This window comes from Microsporum canis, genomic scaffold (genome assembly GCF_000151145.1).
Source record: "Microsporum canis CBS 113480 supercont1.7 genomic scaffold, whole genome shotgun sequence".
Taxonomy (NCBI): Eukaryota; Fungi; Ascomycota; class Eurotiomycetes; order Onygenales; family Arthrodermataceae; genus Microsporum; species Microsporum canis.
In genome coordinates, this window is record NW_003299163.1 from 28289 (window position 1) to 52078 (window position 23790).

Sequence of the window (23790 nt, forward strand, 5' to 3'; positions counted from 1 at the left end):
CAAAGGTCACCACCTATGTTAGCACATTTAGCAACACTCCGGTTTACTCCATACTCTTGATGCATCGAACAGGGCTATGCTACGTATATGCTTGACATGGCTGAGATGTAACCGTGGTCATGTCTTGATCAAAGTGGCCGTTGAGCGATGTGGCAGCGTGAATAGAACAGGGCTACGGAGTAACTAGTGGGTATAAAATATATACATTCGTAAGCTTAAAGAGCTTAAATATAATAAGTCTGTATTAAATATCTTAAAGGTAGAATATATAAGCTAATTAAGCTATTAAGTATAATATTAAATCAAGAAAAATGATCTACCTGCAACCTTAGTCGGCAGTAAGTCTGTATAAAAACCCTGCCAACAAACCCCAAAGGACCACGATGGTTGTAATAGTCAGCATCTCACACAAAGGTATAGGGTATATATCGTTCGCCTTGCTTCTCAGCCCTGTGTGCTCTCGCCTGTGTTCTCACTCTTTAGGCACACTCAGTGGCTTAGATGCGTCCCAAACCAGACTCCCTGGCTTCGTGCATTATTTTGTGGCTCCCACAGCCATGGACGTCGCATATATATATCGCTGCGCCGCGTTTTTGAGAGTACCGCAGCCCTGGTGTAGGCTTAATGAATACTTTCTTCAGCGAGTTATACAATAAATCTATTTGACTAGCTATTCACTACGGATCGAATACCACTTTCATGTGTCTGAACGACTAGAGCTATCGGCATGCCTGAATACACTCCTCTTGCGAAATGGACGCTCATTACAAGCTGGACGCTAACTGTACTCGGGTTTCTTTCGACTGCATTAAGTGTTTTTGTGTATAGGAAAGTTGGCTTTGATGTCGCCCTCGTCATAGTATCGTTTATCCTGGCCACCATCCTCGTCACACTGTCTACATGGGCTATTGTAGACGAGGGCCAAGGCATGCACGAACAGGATATCTCAACCGCGCAGTTGGATCATATGGCAAAGGTATCTTTCAGCACCCTGTATAGTTATATTGCAATGAGAAGACACGCTAACAGCTGCTATAGTCGCTGCTCGTTTCTGAGGCATTATGGAGCATCGTTAATAGCCTGATGCGCATCGCAGCCTGTCTCTTCCTTCGCAAAATTTTCAAGGTTTGCGACCGCTTCCGGCTGTTGGCCATACTTATGCTACTAAGTGGCCTGTTGGCCATCGCCTCAGTGCTTCAAGTATTCTTGATGTGCCGGCCGTTTGCGGCCAGCTGGGATAAAACCATTCCAGGCACATGCGGTAACCAGATGATATCGTTTATGGTATTTGAGTCGTTCGGACTAGCCCTCGACGTTGCCATCCTGGCAATCCCCGCCTGGCAGATAATGATGTTACGCCTTTCTTTCCGCAGCCGTCTCGAAGTAATCGCGCTCTTAGATGTTGGGGTAATGTAGGTTCTCCATCCATGCTTTGGTCGGAAGCTGCAGGTACTAACAACGAGCAAAAGCGTGCTGGTAGTCTCTGGTCTCCGAATAAAAGCGTTGTATAATGCCGTTTCTCAGGACTTCTCTTATTCGAATAGCTATATGTCGCTTCTATCGGCCGTGGGCACGATGATAGGCATTATTTGTTGTGGGTTCCCTGCCCTCAGAAGCATAACAACCAGGCGGAAGCAAGAACCCCACGAGCAACTGGCTGATATGGATGAGCATAAGAGATAGGGAACGGGGAATATCTGTGTATAATGGGCCCCTACCTCAACCCAATAATTATAGGTTGGGCTCTCTCAAATCTACCCTATTTGCCCATATAGGCTATGGGTTGGGTTAGAGGCAAAAGGATAAGTCACGCATAATACTCAATAGTAGCTATAGTAATGTTCTTTAAAAATATTGTTATAGAGAATCGTAGCATAATAGTAGAAGTGGACATTTCAATGGTGGTCGGGGGCGTAATGGATAGCGGAGTACGGAGAAATATATTTCCGGTCATTAGCCACAATCGTTGATCCCAAGCTTGGAAAAACGGCTCTTCAAGAAAAAAAGGAAGTGAACGTCTGAAGACCAGCAGGAAGCGTGCAAGGAGAACTATATCCGCCGTCATGGTACGTCAGGAGCCTTTTATCTACTCAATTCTCTATTACCAACTAACTCGCATGACCAGGTCTTCATCTTAGGCACCAGTTTTCCCGAGCGGCAGCTCGTAAGGGCAAGTTCAACTACATGCAAATATCCAAGGACCCAATTCTAACCCGTCAAACCATACAGAAAGCTTTACGCTCGTTCTTCGGCATAGGTGAACTACGATGCAATCAGCTCATGGCACGATTCCACATCCACCCCACCGCTACCGTCGGTGAGCTAGCTACCAGACAAGTACTGGATCTGACCGGTGCATTGTCAAACATGAAAATCGAAAATGATCTGAAGCGAGAGATACTGGACAACATTAAGAGATTAAAGGACACTGGAACATATAGAGGAAGAAGACATGCTCTCAACTTGCCAGTCAGAGGACAGAACACTAGGAGCCAGGTATGTTCTTTGGTTACTACGTTTGGGCGATTGCTGACAACCGTGGTAGATTAAATCCGCGATTAAATTCAACCGTATAGATAGACAGTTATGATTGCGCACTGCAGATGTCTTTATTTTCATTTTGTGAGGGGCTATTGTATGGGGGTATTGGGCATGTAACAGTATACAAATTGCTTTCTTCCGTGGTGTTGATTGAATACAGGTAACCAAATCGCCAAGAGGATAGAAATATCAGCTTAGTTTATTAATTCTCTTTTGTCTATTATTTTGATACCGCATCCTTCGGGAGAATGCTCTCTCCCCGGTTTATTTGGATTGCCTTGTCCTCGCCAACACTGGCAATCCCCACTGTTTTATCCCAGCAGACATCAAACACTTTAACGCCATCACCGCCAACACGCTTTCCTTTGTCTTCGACACTCTTTCGTGCAATAGAGTATATGCTCTCCCCAGCCACGCCGTCCTGCTCCGTCTTCGTGGACCGTATATCCCATATCCTACATGTCCCATCATGGCTACCACTGATCAACCCGTACTGGCTGTTCGGATCTCGAGCCAGAGAAACAATGATATTGCTATGGCCCCTCAAGGTCATAGCAGAAACTGTCGTCGCTGAATCACGAGGATCGATCATGGTAATATGCCGAGCAGCAGTACCGGCCGCAAGTAATGTGAGCTGTGGTAGGTGTTCAACGCATAGAAGTGCGTAAGAAGTAGTTCGCGTATCAACAAGGGCAGAAGTAACCAGATCCCAGGTGCGAAGTGAGTGATCCCAAGAAGTGGAATACCCAACGGTTGGGTCTTTGGCGTCAAATATGGCGGCAGAAACAGGTGCAGTATGAGACTCCAGTAAAGCTAGTGGCCCTCGTTGGGGGACACTGATAGACGATTTGACTTTTCGCCTTTTGGCAGCCCTTGCGGCACTGGAGGGTAATAGCTCGGAAGTTGCCTCAGGACTTTCGGATTTTTTTGTGGACCAGAACCCAACGGTATGGTCAGCAGAGGCAGAAAGAATCCTATTCGATGGGCGATGCACAGCAATAGAATCCACACTGCCCGTGTGCCCATAATATTCAATCTGAGGCGCTATCGACGCGGATAATCCGTCTTCGCTCTCACTGTATTTCCATAATCGCACAGTTCGATCAATGCCACACGATGCAACCAGGCCCGGTGATATTATCCTAGCTCCCTTAATCGAGGAAGTGTGACCGCCATTGCTAGCAGACGAAGAGACAGCAATCGTCTCCCCAGACATATTCCACATCCTCAGCAGACCATCATAGCTACCAGATAATATCCTCTCCTTTCCTGGCTGTATCTCACTTCCGCCCCATTGCACAGCGGGGGACGTTCCAGACAAAACATCAATTGCGCTCACCCAATCATCGTGCATAAAAGAGGCAACATGAAGCGGGGGTATAAGCGCTCGAACATATTCGACGTCAAGAACCGTTTCTGCCGAAATGCCATTGGCAGTGAGATAATCGTCTATGGATGTTCGGAGGTACCGCCCATTGATTAAAAATTCAAAAGGCACTGGTTTCGGCAATTCGAGCAGGTTATTCACAAGCGTGGACAGGGCATATCGTCGAAGGTCTTGATGATGAGAGAGGCATACCAGTTAGCGACTGTTATATTGTACATAATGATACGGCAAAGATGTGTGAGATGATGTACCGGTAGGAACGAGGATAGGACCCGTCGACTCCGGCAGCGCGAGCTCTGCATGGCGCGAAGTGAGCCGCAACCTAACCTGTCGTTGTACTTGCGAGGATGACTCCCCAGCTGCAGGCATATAATCCATCAGCGTGTCAATTACCGTGGCTTCTTAAGACCCAATTGACCATCGGCGGACTTGAAATCAAAAGCTTCTTTTTTTTTTTTATCACGGAAGAACTTTTTACGGTCGGCGAGAAGAACAAACTGCGAAAATGCTTGGCGAGATCAGCGGCTCAAGAAGCGCTACCTTTTTTACTATCAGCTACGACATACATAGTAGTATGTACGATGCAGCCCCGAGGCGATTTGAACTGAACGCCTTTTCTTCGAGTCTTCTGAAGCCATACAAGTTGTATTAAATAAGCGAGAGAAAGTGGAGCTGATAGTCAACTGACGATCGGCTCACAAGTTCTGTCAGGGTAAGTTAGTGGCGCGGCGATGTGGTTTTCAACTGCTCCTCTCTGCTCTTGAACCATGAAGTTCTACACTCGCGGGGCGCAGCACGCGTGATGAAGATATAAATGCTCTATACCCACATATCTCCGTTACTAGAAGCCGCTTTTCGCTCAGTCAAACAATATGCGGCCAAGTCCAGAGATAGTTGCCTCGTGGCCAAAACCCAACTATGTTGACCCTGAGTACCAGGGGCCGCAGTTGGTGATAGTTACCCTTACGTTTTGCTCCCTTTCTTATATCGTTGTGGTCTTGCGAATGTATGTACGGCTTCGGATAAAGAAGAATGCTGGATGGGATGATTGGCTCATAGTAGCTACATTGGTAAGAGTTCTCGGCCCTGTGCACAAACCGACGATTGAGGACGGCTGACATTTTACTACGTGTAAGCCTTTCGCAGCTGCCCTTACCGCCTCAAATATAATAGGCGTCTACCATGGATGGGGTAAGATTCGCCAGATTCTTATCTATAGCGCAGTGTTACTGATGTTTGAACCTGAATGGAAGGCTATCATATTTGGGATAACAGACCCGAATGGCGCGAGACTTCTTGGAAGGTAATAGCTGCGTTGATTTTCCTAAATAGGTACCTATAGGCTTACTTTAACAGACAAGTTGGTTCAGTCAGTTGTTTTCTCTGATTGTTACTACAGCCGTAAAGGTGTCTATCCTAGTTTCATATCTCCGATTTGCAAACTCAACCAGATATCTAAAACGGATTGTATGGGTTAGTATCCATCTAGTAGTAGTATGGGGGACAGGTATGGTTCCAACATTGCAATGTTCTGATACTTGCTAATAGCCATAATTTTAGGATTTATGATCCCTTTACTCGTTGTTTGCAAGTATGCCTTTTTAAATCCCCATTATAGTATTTTATACGCATTTTTTAATCTCCTATAGGCCATTGTCAAATTATTGGAAGGACCCATTGCGGCGCAACTGCATAGATAATAATACCCGTATAATAAGTGGCTCAGTTCCACATATTGTTACTGATATCATTATTTGGGCCATACCAATTCCGACACTATACAGAATGTATCTTCCTCGTCGTGAAAAGGTGGTCCTTATTCTTATTATGAGCCTCGGTCTTGTGTATGTGCGGCGCCCTATTCACCATCGACTTTCACGACACTAATATCAGATTTATTTAGTGCTTGCGCGGCAGCTGTAATCCGGCTTGGATATACATATGTTTATTTTTATATAACATATGATTATACATGTAAGGTTGCCAAATCTTGCTTATAATCTACTTCATCGCTTATAATATAATTATAGGGGTTGGGTATAATTTGTGGATATGGTTAAACATCGAAACTAACCTTGCCGTTATCTGTGCATCTCTTCCAATACTCCGGCCGCTAGCAAGAAAATATGTCTGGGAGTCTGCGAGTGGAGAGTCTTCTGATCCCGGTTTGCCTATGGAAACTCAGCCTGTGGGACAACGTGCGATCCAGGAGCTGACATCGAACCAAGACAGCAATATTGACGGAATCGTCAAAACTAACCTGGAGCCCCCTCCCAAAGTCTATCACCCAGTCAAGGAACAGAGCTAGAGCGCTATCATTATATGGGCGAGCCACGCAGAACTATTATCCTTGCTATCTTTTCTTAAAGACAATTCACGGAATACATAGTATTAGTTAGAGTAATACTGAATAAACCATTGAGTATTTATTTGTAAAAATTATAATTCTTTCTATGCTATAGTTTCCACTAGAAACTTTTTAGTATACACTTTTAATTTAAATTCCATACTAATTAAAAGTTATTCTCTTTTAGTGGATAGTTGCTCTAACTCTATTTATGTAACTACGCTTAAACTCCCGGGGTTAGTCTTACTAAGTTCGCTTGAGTATTTAGAGAGTTGACCCTTCACCATTCACTCAGACTTCCCAGACACCCCGCGAGGCGAGTCTACATCAATCTTGTCCGAACGTAGATTGATTCCTATACATATATATATACCCATAGTCTAGAAGCCATTATCATGGCAATTTTAGGATCTCTTCCAGCATCCCAGGATTCCTCCTCCGCTCAGCGGGCTCCTGATGGCACTGCCCAAATATCCAGTCAGCTGAAGAGCGGCTATAACCACGCAGTGTCCGCTATGTGGCAAGCCGAACGGCATTTACATAAGGTGAGCACACCTGATTCCACTACTTTATAACAACAATGCGCTAAAACAATACTCGCAGTCTATGTTTATCTATCCTGTTTTCTTGTCCGCCGACCCAGAGATGGAAGAGCTTATCCCGGGCCTCCCTAACCAATATATACGGGGAATAAACAAACTGCTGCCTTTCCTATCTCCTCTAGTGGCAAAGGGCCTCCACGCGGTTATTCTGTTTGGCACATTGCTCAGTAGCCACATAAAGGACAATGTTGGTACGATGGCAGATAGCATTAATGGCCCCGTCAGGCCCGCAATTCCACTTATCCGCCAAACTTTTCCCGAACTTTACGTCATCGCAGATGTAAGTCTCTGCGAGTATACAGACCACGGACATAGCTCTGTCCTGAATGAAGACGGCACAGTTGACAATGAAGCAACTGTCGCGCGTGTCTCTGATATGGCATTGTCTTTTGCTAAGGCTGGCGCCCACTGCGTGGCTCCGTCGGATATGAGTGATGGACGTATCCGCGCGATTAAGCTCAAACTCATCGAGGCCCGACTTGAAAGTAAGACCGCAATCATGTCATATTCCGCGAAGTATGCTAGCTGCCTCTACGGGCCGTTCCGCGAGGCAGTCTCGTCTAAACTTCTCACAGACGAGCACAAGCGCTATCTATTGCCACCTCCCGCTCGCAAACTCGCCCATAAGGTCATGATCCGGGACATGCAAGAGGGCGCCGATATGATAATCGTCAAGCCAGCTTATGCAGATATCATTAGCGATGCAAAGAGTATTGCTACTGTGCCGGTTGTGGCAATGCAGGTATCTGGTGAATTCGCTATGATCCACGCAGCTGCCAGTGCTGGTGTGTTTGATCTGAAGACCATGGCTTTTGAAGCGACAGAGGTTATCGCTCGTGCTGGTTCCGATGCCATCCTCAGCTATTTCACTCCAGACTTTCTAGATTGGCTGAGCTGAAGTTTTCCAATTTTCTTTCGAAAGATGCATAGAGGGAGTCTGTCTTGTCTCATTAGGATAGAGCCTACTATGTAGTTCTCTTCTTAGCTTAGTTATATCTTTAGATAGTCATTTCGGGTTTAAGCACAAACAATTTCTCGTTTCATCTATAACCAGTTGGTTGAGTATTCAACAAAATAAAGTGGGCTCTCCCGTTAAACTAGCCTCTAGCACTCCTATCTTTATGGAAATTAGGAAATAGTTATAATGATTGAAGGGAAATACCATTATATGGCTAGGTAGATATCGCCTAGCTATCTAGTGGCTTCTGAGCAACAACCCTCATAAGAGTGAGTGGTGGGGAATTCCCTTCAGCGCAAAGACGCCAATGCTTCTCGATCAACTCCTCGGCCTGTTTCAATGCCGCCGTTTCGTCAGCAACCTGCTTAGACCGCAGCAAAAGCCTTGCATACAGCGACTCCATTATTGCAGCAAGCCTTTTCTCTGTGTCAAGGCGGATGTCATCTTTCGACTTTGAGCTATAACCCAGTCGCACAATATTCAGAAAACCAGCTGCTTCGCACTCTTCGTAGATCTTAGTTGATGCTGCAAAACATTTGCCTTCCGCCTTCAATGAAAAAGCGAAACATCGTCGAATCTCTTGAATAACTGGGTTGTCGGCTGAAATATACGATTCCTCGTCGATTTCCTCCCATTGTAGAAAGCCGCCCGGCCCTATAAGGAGAACTAAATGTTAGACACCACCCGGCGGAGATTGAAAATGTATTGGAAAATGTATTGGGGAGTAAATACTCAAGATGGCAGAAAGATTAGAGACTGCAGCTTTATAATCAGATTCCTGGAGAGCAGCAACAAGTAGTCTCACATGGACTATATCAAACCGATTCCAATATTCCTTGGGAAACGGCAACGTGATATCTTGGACAGATAGTTGAATGTTTTCCGGATTTTTTGGGAATTGGTCCGCCGATATATCAAACCCGTGATAGTAACACTGGGTGTTGGTTTTCTCCAGGAGCTGGGAAACATCTTTCAGCCAGATACTACTCAATAACGCATGAATTAGTCTTTTAGATTGGTAATAAATCGGCAGCGGACCTTACCCAGTTCCAGTACCAATATCTGCAACAGAATGCAAGCCTTCTTTGGGGATTGATGGATGAATCAGTGTGTTATCGGTTACTTTAGACAGCAGCCTGTGCTGCGCATCGAGTCTAAACGATTGAATCACAGTTTTTATTATATTTTGCCCTCTGAATGCGGAGAATTAGTTCCTGCTTACCGTTCTGATTCCTTTTGGTCTCTACCAAAAACATATTTATCCTGGGTATCAATCATGTTGAATTGTTCAGAGAGTTAACGTTGAAGAACAAAACACAGAATGAAAAAGTTATAGGTATATTCAAGATATAGACGGAATGTTCATTCTTAATTATTCTTTGAACTAAAGAAAAACAGGGGCGATTTATTTACTAAAGCGCTTCCGGGGTCTTACATAGTACTATGTAAGAACCGAGTCTTCTGATATTTAATAAGAACATGCCGTAAGGTTCGGTTTTTTGACTTTGAAAACGAAAATAGTTGAAGCATAAATGCTGCAAGAAAATTAACTTTATATCGCTTATGTGTATATAGATAGTATACAATAAGTTAAAATAGAGCTTGGCATATTATACTTTTAGATAAACTTTAAACCCGAATAAACTTAAACTCTATTAATTTAACTTTAACTTGCACGTTTAACTTCCAATTCTTTCTTCAGTCTCTTTTCTGAACATTCGAAATATCTATACCGATATTCCGTTCCATCATAGGAAACTGAGCCCAAGCACGGCCTAGTACTGGGAGCTAGTAAAAACTAAGGTGAGAGAAACTACGGCATGTTCATGCAATAGTATGGCCGATCAGGGATCACAGAAGTATATGCAATACAAACTTTATTGAGCGTTCTGGGGGTTATGCAAGAAGGATCCTTTGATGGATTATTTACATAGTATGTGGCCTCAAGGGTAGCCAATACATAGTATATATATTCTCAGGGTTGCAGAACAAAGTAGCGGTCTGGAATATAACATTCAAGTTAATTTTTAATTTTCATCTGCTGTTTCTGTTGGATAGCCCGCATTATCCCCTTCGCTGCCCTGGCTGGATTGAAACATTTGTTTTCCCCCATGTTGCTTACAGAACATTCAAGCTGTCAACGTGGAGTTCATGGCAGAGCGAACTGGGAGAGGAACCTAAAGCCGCTCCCTCCAGTACTCAGCTCGTTCAACACGCCTTCAAACTTGAGTCGAAATGATAGAGCTTGGTATGTACTTCAAACAAGCCCGTTATGCAACGGAATACAATTCCTAATGTGACATAGCCACCGCTGCCGTCTTAGTTGGGGGAGTCGCCGTCGCAGGGTATCTGAACGCCAAATTCCACCTCCAAAAAGACCTATCGGACCTGATTTTGTTGATGAAGGCAAAACGTCAATATGCTCGTGCCCGTATGGACCCATCCTGCCTTGTAGAATAAAAACTCTAGTTGACTGGCCTCAGTAAGCCACAATCGGGGGAATCCGTGGTTTCTATTGTTAGAGACCGTGAAACGGTACCCCGACATGACCTGCTTGTGGACTCGTGCCAGATCCTATACCTACCAGCAATTGCAGGACCAAGCCTGCCAGTATGCTCATTTCTTTCTGTCGCATGGCGTGAATAAGGGCGACCTTGTGGCCGTATATCTCCAGAACCGGGAGGAGTTCATGATCGTATGGCTGGCCCTCTGGAGCATCGGCTGTGCACCGGCTGCCATTAATTATAACCTTGCTAGCAATGCTTTGATACACTGTCTAAAGATCAGTAATTCAAAGATTCTCTTGGTCGATGAGGATCCTACCTGTCGTTCCCGTGTGCAAGAATGTCAGGAGGACATTATTGACAATCTAAAGATGAAGCCCATCACACTTGATGACTTCATGAAGGAGCGCATTCGCACCTTGCCGACAACCCTGCCACCAGAAGAATTGGGGGAACAAATTGTGGGCGAATTCCCGGCCATTCTACTCTACACCTCAGGCACCACCGGTATGCCTAAGGGTTCTGCATTCACTATGTCTCGGCTATACACCTCCCTATTCATCCACCAGGCCGCTATGGGTGATCAGCCTGGGCCCAACGGTGATCGGTGGTACAGCTGTATGCCCTTATACCATGGAACCAGTGCTATTACAATGATGTCATGTCTAGCTATGGGCGTGAGCATTGCCATAGCTCCTAAATTTAGCATCCAGAACTTCTGGGCTGATATTCGTGACTCCGAGGCTACTGGCTTTGTATATGTTGGAGAAATTGTTCGCTATCTACTCACACCACCACCATCGCGCCAAGATCGCAACCATAAGATACGGTGTATATATGGTAACGGCCTTCGACCGGACGTTTGGGAGCAGTTCCGACTCCGGTTTGGCGTGCCTGAGGTGGCCGAATTCTTTAGCAGTACCGAAGGAATGTTTAGGCTCTTCAATTACAATCGCGGCCCCTTTACCGCTGGAAGTGTCGGCCACCATGGTCTAATAATGCGTCGCATTTTGCATAATGTCGTCGTTCCCGTTGCCATTGACCCGGAAACTGGTGATGTTCTAAGGGATCCCCAGTCTGGCTATGTAGTTCGCTCACCCCATGAAAAGGGAGGCGAAATCCTTGTGAACATCCCCGGTGAATATGCTTTCCAGGGGTACTGGCGGAATACTGAAGCCACTGAAAAGAAATTTCTTCGCGATGTTTTCAAAAAAGGCGATCTATACTACCGCACGGGTGACACCCTACGCCGGCAGAGTGACGGCCGCTGGTACTTCCTAGACCGACTCGGTGATACATTCCGCTGGAAGAGTGAGAATGTGTAAGACGCTCTACAGCCCCACAAGTGCCTTGATTTGACGACTAAATGTATTATTCATGAATAGTTCTACTGCTGAAGTCTCAGAAGTCATCGGCCAATTCCCAGGAGTGACAGAAGCCAACGTATATGGTATTCGTCTCCCTAATCATGAAGGACGAGCCGGTTGTGCCGCAATTCAGATTGCTTTGGATGCCCGTAAGACATTTGACTACACAGCGCTTGCACATTTTGCTCGTTCTAGGCTTCCACGATATGCCGTTCCACTGTTTCTTCGTGTTGTTGAGAATCCTACTCATATACACAACTACAAACAAAACAAAATACCACTTCGTAATGAGGGAGTTGACCCTGCGCTCATTGGTACCGAAGCTCAAAATGGGAAAGAAGATCACTTTCTGTGGATTCCCCCTGGTGAACAGGTTTACTCGCCATATAGAAAGCAGGATTGGGACCGATTGTTAGATGGGAGTGCTCGGTTGTGATCTATGTATGTTGATATCCTAGTTAGTTATTAACAGGAGATTTGACCTTCTATTTGGTAGACCGAATGATACCAAATATCTGAAGCGGATGAAACTCCTTATTGATAGTATACTACCATCCATGTAGCGAATCAGCTACAATACTAGTTGATAGTAGGAGTCAAATAGGTATGGGTCTGGCTTTCAGATTTCTTGATTTTATCTACTATGTTGGAACGTTTGTACTTACAAGATATTGAACTATAAGAATAAACGGAATATTAAGGACCATTAATAGTTATTTAAAATACCTTTCAAAGCACGGCAGGCTGTGCCGCACTCCAAATCCATTTATGAATTATATAATCATATTAAACTATTTATACTCACAGTTATTATGCAGAGTTTCGAATCTCTATTATTGCCTTCCGCCTATGCTCTGAGTCCGCGAATAGCGCCTTGATCAGATCTATCAACTCATCAGGAGAGAACTCTAGCTTCAGTTCACCCTCAGTCCACAAAAACTTTATATCTGCCAGCGAGCTCTCTAATATATTCATCAGATATTGGAACTTCAGCCAGTTCGGGACATAGATAGCTGTCATGGCAATGGGTCGGTCCTCGGTTTCTCTATTTCCTTCTTCCGTGTCGGGTAAGAACAATTCTTCAAGTTTCGATATAACACTGCAAAATCCTGCTAGACGCTGTGATTCTGGGTCTGAAATATCACCAAGGTCCTCAATGTCTAGAATGATCTTGTTTATGCCCGTTGCGAGAAGAGAGCCAATAGATTGCAGCAGCACAGAGGGGGAGAGTATTAATTTCCATTCGCTGTGCAAGTTCCTGACTCTGTCTGCCGTAGCCTTTATTGCTCTTTCACATTCTCCGAGATAAGGCTGGGTATTACAGCTTGAGAACCCCTGGCAACCGTCAAGAAGATCGGTAAGTATGGTTCGTTGGGAATGCATCTCTCTTCCGTACGATAACCTCCCGAACCTTTCGATTGAGCGTATATCGGTCCCTAACCTCGAAAATTCATGTTCTTCAGATAAAGCACGTAATCTCTCAGCTAAGTAGATACTGTCGTTGTAGAGATACATGTGGCTAGAAGCAGATTTTTGGGCGTAGAAGACAGGCGCCATAGCTTTGAACATGGCGACGACTAAGGTTGGTATTCCTAAGAGCGCTGCTGCAGATGTAGAAATCTGACACGATGAGTATCTAGAGAGATGTTAGATAGGCTAATGCAATCCTCCTGTAGTATGGACAAAAACTTACTCCGGTCGTTTAAGGCGCTCAGAGTCAGACATTTGATCTCTTATTATTTCAACAATGGCATCTGGTACTCTCGTAACAGTATAAAATTCCCTGAGAATAAGTTCCTTTGGAGCCGACCGCAGTAGGTTATCCTCCTCTGATTTGGATGTTTTCTGGATGGATTGTGACTTTTCCTCAGGTGGATTATCATTACTTTCATCCGCACCCCATCCCCAAGCGTCATCGACATCATCATCTTCTTCATTTCCTTTACTAGCTTCCTCCTCTAGCTCTGCGTTATCTTCTTCGTCATCTAAGCCCCAAGCACTTACATCTTCGTCCTCATAATATGCTGCTCCAGCCTTACTGGCACTTTTATCTGCTTCGTCATTATCGTCTTCCCAGTTAGCGTTCCAGCCGTCCTCAACATCTGCGTCTGCATGATTCCCCTGGAAGATTCCATCCGACTGCGAAACTTGCTGTTTCTCTATCCTCTCTGCCTTTTCATATTCTCCACAATTATGATAAACAATCCATCGAGCTCGATCTAGAGCATGAGCACGTCGTCGGGATAGCCACAGTCGAGGTATCTGATTTATCCAGGATCCTAACTCCGAAGGTTCATTCCACCCAAGCTCAGCTAGGGTCTTAGAAAATCGTAGAACTTCTTCCGATACACGCTCAAAAGTATTCATATCCTCGACAGCTACAGGTATTGCGGGCGATAGCCACTCAGAAATGAGTAGCTGGCATGCTGAAACGGTGAGAGCTGTGGAGATTTGTTCCAATACTTTGGTTGGAAGGTGGTTTTTGACAAATGTAAAGAGGGATAAAACTGAGTTCAGAACATCTGGTATCGTAGGTTTTGCATCCTGGCTCTTTAGTCCAATGTAGTTCTTATCATAAAAGAGCTGGTTGTAAGGTCCAGCGCTAGGGGGAGACAGAATTGGTTGCAAAATATGATTCAACAATTCATTCCGGAAAGAAGCGAGAGTAGTTTCTAAAACTCCAAGTTCTGAGAGCCATTTCAAGTGTAGGTCTAGCACAGATATCCCTATGGAGTGTCAGGAAAGGCACGGTTATAGTCATGAAATGGGATATCGTACCATCAGGATTAACAGTGAGTGTTCCTGGTTTTTCTATGCAAACCAAGTCGTTCCATGTGTTCTGTAGTGTAGCACATATAGATCTTCGGGCACTGGAAGCTTTGTCTGTTAGTATAGTGATAATGCTAGAGTCCCGAGGCAGTGCCAGCTGTTCTAAATCCCGGCAAATCTCCTCGACCTTTTGAATCGCCGTTTCTAGATCATGTTCATGGCCCGCAGCCCGTGCAGCATTTATGTTTTGATCGATAACGCGAGCTTTCTCAAGCGTCTCCCTTAATGACTGGGTAAAGGCAGATTCGCGCTTTAAAAGTCCAACCTTTGCTGCCGTATCGTCAACCTGGCTGCGTAAAGCCTGTGATTTTTCATAATTCTTCACAATCTCTCTCGCTGTTAATTTCGATCTCTCTATATCCTCGTGAAGCTGCTTTGCCCGGAGTATCCACTCATCAACTTCAGAAGCCTTATCCTGGCTCAGGGCACAAATCTCTTTCTGCATATTCGGTGTTATTAGTAACCGTAACCAACTACTAGATATTTATTCTAGCCTCAAACTGTTCCATACCTCGACCTTCTGTCTTGCCTCCGATATCTGCTCAAGTCCAACGGGAAGAGCTGGCACAGGGTATTCCGCCTCGGTTATGGATTCCGATTCCGGGAATGAGCCGTCTGTTATAAATTTGAGTAATTCCCGGTGCACCTTGTCCGCAGAAACAGTGCCTGGCATTGCGATATGGATTCTTCGGTATTACTCGATGTCACTTGTTCGTTCAGTCGTTAGCATTAGCTCGTGGTAGTTTATCATCCGAAAACTTACTAGGAAAAAAAACTGAGAGGTAGCATCAGAATCACTATCAGATTTTATTCTGCGTAAATTTGAGCAGAGGTTTAAGATGTCCATTTGTTGTTGGCATATTTGTTGTTTAATCAAGCATGCGATGGCCTTTTGGTGGTGCCAAGGATTGTGGGATGAGCAGAGCTAAAATATCAACGTGAGACTTCAACCTCCTTAACTCCCACTTGGGATTTTCTCATACAACAGGCCGTAATTGACTAGGTCTCTGTTAAACAATTAGCTCGTAAGTAACCCCTACAGGTCCTGAAATATTTCATTAGCCAATTGCTTGTGGTAGGAGTTCTGGTTTACAGACTTCCCACTCTAAATATATAGCCAGGTAAGAAAATAATAGCTCTAGGTATCCCCTCGGCATTAATGTTGCCTACGCACCAATTATACCCTCTCATATATGTCTGAATTTTCGTGTTGAGTTGGCTGGAGCTATTGCTATCTTGCGGAATATAGGCATTCTATAATCTGAGGTGACAGGGCTGAGCCTACGCTCATTTTCTATGGGTGTTTAATATATTATCTTACAACCAGCTAACATTATAAATAGTCACTCTCCTTGGGTACATTGAGAAACATCTGTCAATCTTGTCAACATGCAGCCAAAGACCTCTTTTCGGCGTGTGCAGCAATTCACGCCGGAATACTCTACCTCCGTATTCACACAGTACGAATCTACAAGGACTGGAATGAGGGTCGTTACTATTGACCGGAAGGGGCCGAAGATTGAAGGCCACTTTGTGCTGGCGACAGAAATCCATGACGACTCTGGTGCACCACACACTCTAGAGCACTTGTGCTTTGAAGGCTCTAGGAACTACAAGTTCAAAGGAGGTCTTTCTAATCTTGCAAACCGACTATATTCTGAGGTGAATGCATGGACTTCTGTCGACTGTACTGCTTATACTATCGAGACCGCCGGGTGGGAAGGGTTTGCTTTACTATTGCCGGTTTACTTGGAACATATCATTGTCCCGACGTTAAGTGACGCCAGCTGTTATACGGAGGTATATCATATAGATGGTACCGGCCATGATGCAGGAGTTGTGTATTCTGAGATGCAAGCAACTCAAAATGATATCAACAACCTTGTTGATCTTCGCTGCCGTCGGTTACTCTACCCTCAAGGGGTAGGGTTTAGATACGAGACCCAAGGCAGGATGGAAAGCTTAAGATTACTTACCGCGGATCGAATAAGGGAATTCCATCGAAAACTGTACCAGCCGAAGAATTTATGCCTCATTATCTCAGGAGACGTTGATAATGAGAACCTCCTCTATGTACTTGATAAATTTGAGGATACAATTATGGACGTCATACCAAGTCCGGATGAACCTTTTAATCGGCCCTGGATAGACTCACTACAGGTTTCACCTCTCGAAGTGACTACAATAGAGAAGGTTGAGTTCCCAGAGGAAGATGAATCGTTCGGTGAGATTGATATTCGCTTTCTAGGCCCTGATTTTAGGGATCAGGTTCAAGGTAAGCCAAATGAATACAGATTTAACTACATTAGCAGAGCTAATTCATAGCAATAGCTAGTGCCTTACGTGTGGTCCTGCTTTATCTTGCAGGCTCATCTGCCTCTCTTCTAAGAAACACGCTTGTAGAAAAAGAGCGGGTTGCCTCGGACATATCGTACGATACAGAAGAGAGACCACGCACGGAGATCTCCTTCAACATCTCTAGCGTAGCTACGGAACAATTAGAAGCGGTTGAGCGCCGGTTTTTTGAGATACTTAAAGATGCGATGGAAAAGGAAATAGATCTAAATTATATGCAAGTGTGTATCCAGCGTCATCAGCGGACCTGGAAGTTTGTAACGGAAACGTCATCCACCCCTTTTACTGAAGCAGTAATAACGGATTTCCTCTTTGGAGAACGGGATGGCTCAACTCTAGAGAAAATTGGGACATTGGAAGCATACAAAGTATTGGAGACATGGACTGACACAGAATGGCGCAGTTATATCAAGAAGTGGATCTCTGATGCGCATCACGTTTCCATCTTAGCTGTTCCTTCAGCGAAGCTAGCCACAAAATTGATGGAAGATGAACACAAACGCATAGAGGAACGAAAGTTTGAACTCGGAACAGAAGGGCTAAAGAGGCTTGCAGAAGCCCTGGAGAAGGCCAAGGCAGAGAACGACCAGGAGACGTCAACCGGACTATTATCAAGAGTTGTCATCCCGGACGTTAACTCAATCCATTTCATTCAAACTACCACGGCAAAGTCAGGGTCCGCTTTGAAATCAGGACACCCGGACAACAGAATTCAGAAATTGATAGATTCAGACGGATCAGAGCTGCCTTTATTCATCCATTTTGAACATATACCTAGCAACTTCGTGCATTTGACCCTGATGATCTCAACAACGGATGTCCCTTGTCATTTGCTGCCTTTACTATCAATATATACCAAATCCTTCTTCAGCCTGCCCATCAAAAGAGGAGAGGACATCCTCTCATTTGAGAAGGTTATCGTCGAACTCGAGAAAGATACCGTTGAGTATTGCATGTGTCCCAGCGACAGCAATCCTGAATCTCTTTCCATTATCTTGCGGGCGGAAGTAGACAGATACCAAGCCATCATTAAGTGGCTCAAAGAGCTGATATGGAGCTCCATATTTGAGGTTGATAGATTGGTAGCCATCACAGCTAAGTTGCTTGCAGGACTCTCAGAAGAAAAGAGGTGTGGAGAGAGTATGGTAGAAGCTATCGGGCTGATGATACATCTAGGGAATAAATCAATCTCTAGAGCGCAGACTGCTCTTGTGAAAGCTCAGTATCTAAGGCGTGTCAAGAAACTGTTAGCTTTCAAACCAGAAGAAATTGTCTCTAGTATGGAAGAGATTAGAAGTGCACTTTTTCGCCCTGAAAACTTCCGGGTTTTGGTTGTTGCAGACATGGAGAAGCTCACTAACCCCGCCGCTTCGTGGAACACATTAATTGGTGACTTGGATACTTCAAAAGAGCTTGCACCTGTGGCCAAAGTGGCTGAACGACTGTGTGATGCAGGCAGACACCCAGGCAGACATGCTTATGTGGTCCCAATGAAGACAGTTGATTCTTCATTTGCCGAGTCTAGCTCCAGAGGCCTATGCACTTATGACGACCCGAAATTACCTGCTCTGATGGTTGCCATTGCTTATATGAATGTTGAAGGAGGCCCTTTGTGGATTGCCCTTCGAGGCTCTGGCTTAGCATATTCTTATTGTTTGCGAAGCAATATTGACAGTGGGCTTGTGCATTTTATGGTCCACGAATCCCCTAATGCGCACAAGGCTTTTGAAGCAGCAAAGAAAGCCGTTGAGGATCGCCTATCTGAGTCAGTAAAAATAGATCCGGTGATGGTACTGGAAGGGGCAATTAGCTACCTCGTTAGCAGTTTTGCTACCGACAAGCAGACATATTATGATGCAGCTTATGACAGCTTTATCAAAGATGTGATCTTCGATGTGCCAAGCGACTATAATGAAGCTCTGTTGAAAAAGATAAGGGCTGTTGACTTGGACCAAGTGAAGGAGGCCCTACGTGACATCATATTACCGTTGTTTACTCCAGGCAAAGCAGACCTATTTGTGACGTGTGCTTCAACGCTCGAAGACGTAAGTGTTGAACTGTTTTTCTATTTGTATTACGATATTCCTATCTAACCAGGCATAATTATTCTCTAGATTATCTATAAGGGTTTCACTTCATCCGGCTTCAAGCCAGAAGTGCGGAGTCTTCGTGATTTTGAGGATGACTACGGAATGAAGCTTATAGACGGTGATAATCAAGGATATAGTGGTTATAAAGAGGATAAAGAAAGCGAAGATTATGATGAACATGATGATGACGAAGAGGATGAGGACGAAGAGGATGATGACGAAGAGGATGATGACGAAGAGGATGATGACGAAGAGGATGATGATGAAGAGGATGAAGATGATGAGGAATAAATAGTATGAGAAGCGTTATTAGAAGTAGATTCTAACCGCGCGGCATATATAATGAAACAACCCAGCATACAATAGAGCCTCATTATTGTTTCATCAGAGTCTTATGGAAGGAGCCAATAATTTGGGAATAAAATGATATTCACCTTTTATAATTAGCTGTTATAGGATTGGTGTTGAGATATCTCTAATGGCATATATCAAATATCTGCTCTACCAATATATCAAGCAATCTCGACATTCATTAGGTTATATTGGTAACATCGTGTCTGTCTTGGATGGATACACTCTGTTCAGCCTGATATTGAGCCAGAGACTAGCTGTACATGTATGTATTAAAAGACAAACGAGGCCATCCGGTAGTTATATCAACTAGTTATACTATAGAGTTTTCTCCATGTCTTTCTGCAAGAATAAAACAACATCTAGCCGGCCTTCCTCTTCTGCTGCCATGATAGGCGATATTCCATTATTGTCGGCTTCAAATGGGTCTGCCCCAGCTTCCCGCATCAGACATACCATGTCCATTCGACCTTCACTTGCAGCAAACCACAGTAGGTTGCGCCCAGTAATAGTCTTGCGCCGAATATCAACTCGACCGGTGCTGAGAAGCATCTTAGCAATTTCGAGGTGTCCATCGCTTGATGCCAGCCATAGTGGAGTTCGACCCTCCGCGTCGCTCATGTCGACCTTGATTTTTTTTGAGCAAGTAGCAGAGACACTATCTCTATATGTCCGTATGAAACCGCAATATGCCGTGCAGAGCTATGTTTTCCTCCCCGTGTATTGGGGTCAATCCCATCCTCTATCCACTCCTTAACCACATCAATTTCACCATCTTCCACTGCTTTATGGAATGCGACAGTGCGTGTAGCCTCGTTCAGGATATCCTGTGCCTTACTCTCCACCTCATCCTTTTGCCAGGATGGCCATTGGTGGCGGAGAATTTGCCGTAGAACATGCCCTTGTTCATTATAAGCTGCAGCCCATATGGAATTGCCATAATTACCAGCTTCAGTAGCCGGGTCAACGCCATGCTCAAGCAATAGTTGCACGACTTGGTCATGTCCCTGGAACGCTGCTGCTCCTAGGGCGGTACCATACTTCCCAAATTCTATATTGGCATCTTCTCCGCGCGCAAGGAGGATTCTAACTATTTCTTCGTCGCCTCTATAAGCAGCTGCCTGGAGGACAGTGCCAAACTTCCCCTCTTGCATATGTATATCTGCTCCAGCGTCAAGAAGAACATGGACAAGCGCACTACTTACTTTAGGGGAACAAACAGCCGCCTGTAACGCACACCCGTGTTCTCCGCATATGTAATTCACATCGGAGCCTCGCTGAATCAGGGTTTTAGCAATGGCCACATGTCCTTCTGATGTCGCCGCACTCAAGGCCGATCCTAACCTCCCCGTTGAATGATGAACGTCTGCCCCGTGATCAAGAAGCAGGCTGACCACTTCTTCATGTCCCATACCCGCGGCGGCCGGAAGTAGTGCCCCGAATCGGCCACCTTCTAAGTCAACATCGCCACCACTTGAGAGGTAACACCGTATCCAGTATATCAGTCCATGTTCTGCTGCCAGATGGGCTAGAGTTGTCATTGTGCCATGGACCTCATGGAAGCGGCATTTACTTTCGAGGTCAGAGAAATATCTCCATATAAAGAAAATCTCTTCCATTCGATGGTATAAATATGATGGGGGAGCATTTTCGTCATCATGAAGAGACTCGGCTGCTTTTATATGTTCAAAGACAGAATTTAGAGAATAGAGAAGGAAAGGGTGCAGGCGGCAAAGTCGCTGAAATAGCTCCACTGATTTCGTCAAACCAAGGACATCCGGCTCAGCGTGTGATTCTGCGGCATGCCGCAACTCAGTAGTGTCCAGGTAGTTTATGCATGCCTCCGCAAGTCTCTCGTTACCCTGGTGGAGCAGCTTATCGGTTGGACTCGAATCAAAGAGTTGGAGGCCACCATGTTTTAAGAGAAACCCCTTCACTGAGTCGTACACAAAATGAATAGTAGTTTGCTTATCCGTGTTGAATATTTGACGAGCATATTCTGTACTTACAAGGATTTGGGTTTTTGTCTCCATCAGGCCACCTGTGTGTGCTCTGTGAAGCAGATCCATTTGCTGATCACTCTGAATAAAGGATAAACTGTCCTCCGCTTCCGCCTGAGATTTGTATTCGCCTGTTTGAAATGCTAGTGCATAACGTAGTTCAAGTAATGTGATTGGCCTGGTTGCGCTGAGCATCCACTGCAATATCAACAGCGTTTCAGAAGGGCATTTTGTGTTGGCAGATTTGAGGGCCTCTCTGTACAGTGATTCTAACTTATCGGGAACGGCTTCCACGATTTCCTGCATTTTTCCCAATGACGCGCCGTTATCGTTTGCCTTGATTATTTGGCCCACGACCAGGACAACCCAGAGAAATACCCCTTTAGCTTTTTCGACAATATAAGACCTTAGCTTGTCGATATGCCGACGTTTGAACAACGGCTCCAATTTCTTCTCTATATAATTTTCGATGTCATCATTGTTGTGTGCATCAATACGAAGTTCAACGTAGTCCCCTACCTTGATAGGAGGATAATGTCGGCTGGAATAACATAGCTTGACGGGAATTTTGTTTTCAAGGGCGGAGATGCGGAGGGATTCAAAGAATGTAATGACATCTCGAGCCTCCTCGCATTCGTGGAGGGCATCAATGAATATAAAGGCCGAGGATAGAGACAACTCTGTCATTACTGACAGGAAGAATTTTTTCAGTTCTTCTTCACTCCATGTCCACCGACGGTCAAAAAAATTAACCTTGCGGCGAAATATAGGCATAAATCGCTGGAATGCTCGCTTTGATTGCTGGAATAGTTGAAACAGAAATGACCTGAAAAGTCCAAGTTGAGACTTCTCGAGGGCATTTCCGTTGTTATTGAAGAAGAAAGCCAGCTTGATACCCGAAGAGCTTGACTTTTCATTCCATAACTTGGATACAGCGACCTTGATGGATGTTGACTTTCCATTCCCTAGTTTTCCCTTCACTCGTAATAGAGTGCTCTTCATCTGTAGGCTAGATAGGTCTTTCCAAGAGCAATATTCTTGCATATCAAATAGCTAGGTACAAGTGGCTTGCATATCTTGGCCAACGTTATACTCCCACATATCAACTTCTGGGACGCATAGGGAGCGTAAACATTCTGATGGGGGATCAGCAAATGAAGGTATCTGTCAAAGACCACCATGGACTTCATACCTAGCTCTTCCGATGACAGTTTGTCTATTCTTTGTCATTAACTCGTTCATCTCAAGTGATTTGGTTATTAAATACCTTCGTCCTCAGATATAACAGCTTGTGCTTCAATTGCGTTGTCTTGAGATTTCTGGAGATCAAAGCGAAGCTTCTTTGTAATTCTTCGTAACTCGCCCCCAACCTGCTGATATCTAGGATCGTCTCTACCAGTGTAGCGGCACATCTCGCGATGATTGGCGTTGATATGTTCAGCATGCTCTCGTCGATCACCCAACGACGACGATATATCCAGAACTACCTAAAAGGGTCGTTAGCTGCATCCGCTTTATCTTTTTGTGGGAACATATAGCACAGCAACAACCTTTCCAGCCACGCCGTTAAACCCCCCAAATGCGAGGCCCTCCTGAAAAGTTCGAACAATGAATTTCTCCTGTTGCCATAGTTGCATGAAGTCGTCCTGGGCGTATTCGAGCTCGACTGAGCCAAAACGCAACGCGCGTATATTTTTGCTGTTGGTATCAAATCCACTGATAGCAACAATATTTCTCATTGTTTCGCCCCATGATGCCAGGTTGCTCCCTCGATGCGGCGTCCCTAGAAAGAAAATTGCCTTTGTTGCATTTCTGACGTCGAGAACAGAGGCGTCAATATCATTGGCAGCCCTATGAAGAACCTGTAGGAGTAAGGAACTTGTCTCTTGGGATTATAAGGTGAATAGATACCTCTTTCACGAGTACTCCTATTCCAATTAGCTTCTTCTTTCGTCTAAAGGATTATAACTAGTTATTTGGCCAAAGAAAGACACCATTAGTAGTCATCGCGGCTACTTACCACCAAAAGAGTGAGCGACAAAGATGATATATCGACCTTGCTGCGGATGAAAGTTAGCCAACATCGCAATAACCGATTAAAAACCTCTAGACAAGAAGATTCATCCACTTGCACAATCATCTCGACTTCGTCCAAGGGCATATGACAAGTCCCTAGAATGTCCAATAATACTATTTTGGTTTGCTGGGCCCGCAAAGAACTTCGATACCACAGAGTCATAACCAAAGGTCAGGATTCGACAATCCGGACAGTCTTCCGGCAGCAGATCCAACGGCCAAAAGATGCCATCTTCTGCCGACTCCTGCTGTGAGTCTTCCAAGGCTGGCCGTCTCAGGATCTTTGATATCCATCGCTTTTTTTCAGGCTTTGGATCTTTAAGCGGGCGTGCTGTCCATGTCCTCCTAGGGTGACCTTGAATTCCATGAACAAAGACAATGCT

General features: G+C 44.8%; 10 protein-coding genes across 10 annotated transcripts; 6 read left to right on the plus strand and 4 right to left on the minus strand.

Moving 5' to 3' along the window:
- Positions 1–727: 727 nt before the first annotated feature.
- On the plus strand, positions 728–1683 carry MCYG_07168 (conserved hypothetical protein; the record flags this gene model as incomplete). The annotated part of the gene is made up of 3 exons (XM_002843339.1): positions 728–976; positions 1039–1412; positions 1470–1683. The coding sequence occupies 3 exons, from the start codon at positions 728–730 to the stop codon at positions 1681–1683; spliced, it is 837 nt and encodes a 278-aa protein (XP_002843385.1).
- A 501-nt stretch (positions 1684–2184) lies between these two features.
- On the plus strand, positions 2185–2590 carry MCYG_07169 (putative mitochondrial 37S ribosomal protein SWS2; the record flags this gene model as incomplete). Its single annotated transcript, XM_002843340.1, has 2 exons — positions 2185–2496; positions 2546–2590. 2 exons carry the CDS (start codon positions 2185–2187, stop codon positions 2588–2590), a joined length of 357 nt encoding a protein of 118 aa, XP_002843386.1.
- A 171-nt stretch (positions 2591–2761) lies between these two features.
- Positions 2762–4306, minus strand: MCYG_07170 (microtubule-associated protein ytm1; the record flags this gene model as incomplete). The annotated part of the gene is made up of 2 exons (XM_002843341.1): positions 2762–4098; positions 4180–4306. The coding sequence occupies 2 exons, from the start codon at positions 4304–4306 to the stop codon at positions 2762–2764; spliced, it is 1464 nt and encodes a 487-aa protein (XP_002843387.1).
- Positions 4307–4800: 494 nt separating this feature from the next.
- On the plus strand, positions 4801–6236 carry MCYG_07171 (conserved hypothetical protein; the record flags this gene model as incomplete). Its single annotated transcript, XM_002843342.1, has 5 exons — positions 4801–4998; positions 5065–5231; positions 5578–5772; positions 5832–5902; positions 5959–6236. 5 exons carry the CDS (start codon positions 4801–4803, stop codon positions 6234–6236), a joined length of 909 nt encoding a protein of 302 aa, XP_002843388.1.
- Positions 6237–6670: 434 nt separating this feature from the next.
- Positions 6671–7775, plus strand: MCYG_07172 (delta-aminolevulinic acid dehydratase; the record flags this gene model as incomplete). The annotated part of the gene is made up of 2 exons (XM_002843343.1): positions 6671–6820; positions 6879–7775. The coding sequence occupies 2 exons, from the start codon at positions 6671–6673 to the stop codon at positions 7773–7775; spliced, it is 1047 nt and encodes a 348-aa protein (XP_002843389.1).
- A 289-nt stretch (positions 7776–8064) lies between these two features.
- Positions 8065–9113, minus strand: MCYG_07173 (conserved hypothetical protein; the record flags this gene model as incomplete). Its single annotated transcript, XM_002843344.1, has 3 exons — positions 8065–8489; positions 8568–8818; positions 9058–9113. 3 exons carry the CDS (start codon positions 9111–9113, stop codon positions 8065–8067), a joined length of 732 nt encoding a protein of 243 aa, XP_002843390.1.
- A 957-nt stretch (positions 9114–10070) lies between these two features.
- On the plus strand, positions 10071–12142 carry MCYG_07174 (AMP dependent ligase; the record flags this gene model as incomplete). Its single annotated transcript, XM_002843345.1, has 4 exons — positions 10071–10083; positions 10141–10266; positions 10319–11660; positions 11725–12142. 4 exons carry the CDS (start codon positions 10071–10073, stop codon positions 12140–12142), a joined length of 1899 nt encoding a protein of 632 aa, XP_002843391.1.
- A 374-nt stretch (positions 12143–12516) lies between these two features.
- On the minus strand, positions 12517–15208 carry MCYG_07175 (conserved hypothetical protein; the record flags this gene model as incomplete). The annotated part of the gene is made up of 4 exons (XM_002843346.1): positions 12517–13342; positions 13400–14432; positions 14485–14974; positions 15047–15208. 4 exons carry the CDS (start codon positions 15206–15208, stop codon positions 12517–12519), a joined length of 2511 nt encoding a protein of 836 aa, XP_002843392.1.
- Positions 15209–15924: 716 nt separating this feature from the next.
- Positions 15925–19271, plus strand: MCYG_07176 (cytoplasm protein; the record flags this gene model as incomplete). The annotated part of the gene is made up of 3 exons (XM_002843347.1): positions 15925–16810; positions 16867–18935; positions 19005–19271. The coding sequence occupies 3 exons, from the start codon at positions 15925–15927 to the stop codon at positions 19269–19271; spliced, it is 3222 nt and encodes a 1073-aa protein (XP_002843393.1).
- A 378-nt stretch (positions 19272–19649) lies between these two features.
- MCYG_07177 (ankyrin repeat protein) lies at positions 19650–23701 on the minus strand (the record flags this gene model as incomplete). Its single annotated transcript, XM_002843348.1, has 8 exons — positions 19650–19958; positions 20015–20535; positions 20569–22333; positions 22393–22547; positions 22599–22818; positions 22873–23193; positions 23352–23391; positions 23601–23701. The coding sequence occupies 8 exons, from the start codon at positions 23699–23701 to the stop codon at positions 19650–19652; spliced, it is 3432 nt and encodes a 1143-aa protein (XP_002843394.1).
- Between the last annotated feature and the right edge of the window lie 89 nt (positions 23702–23790).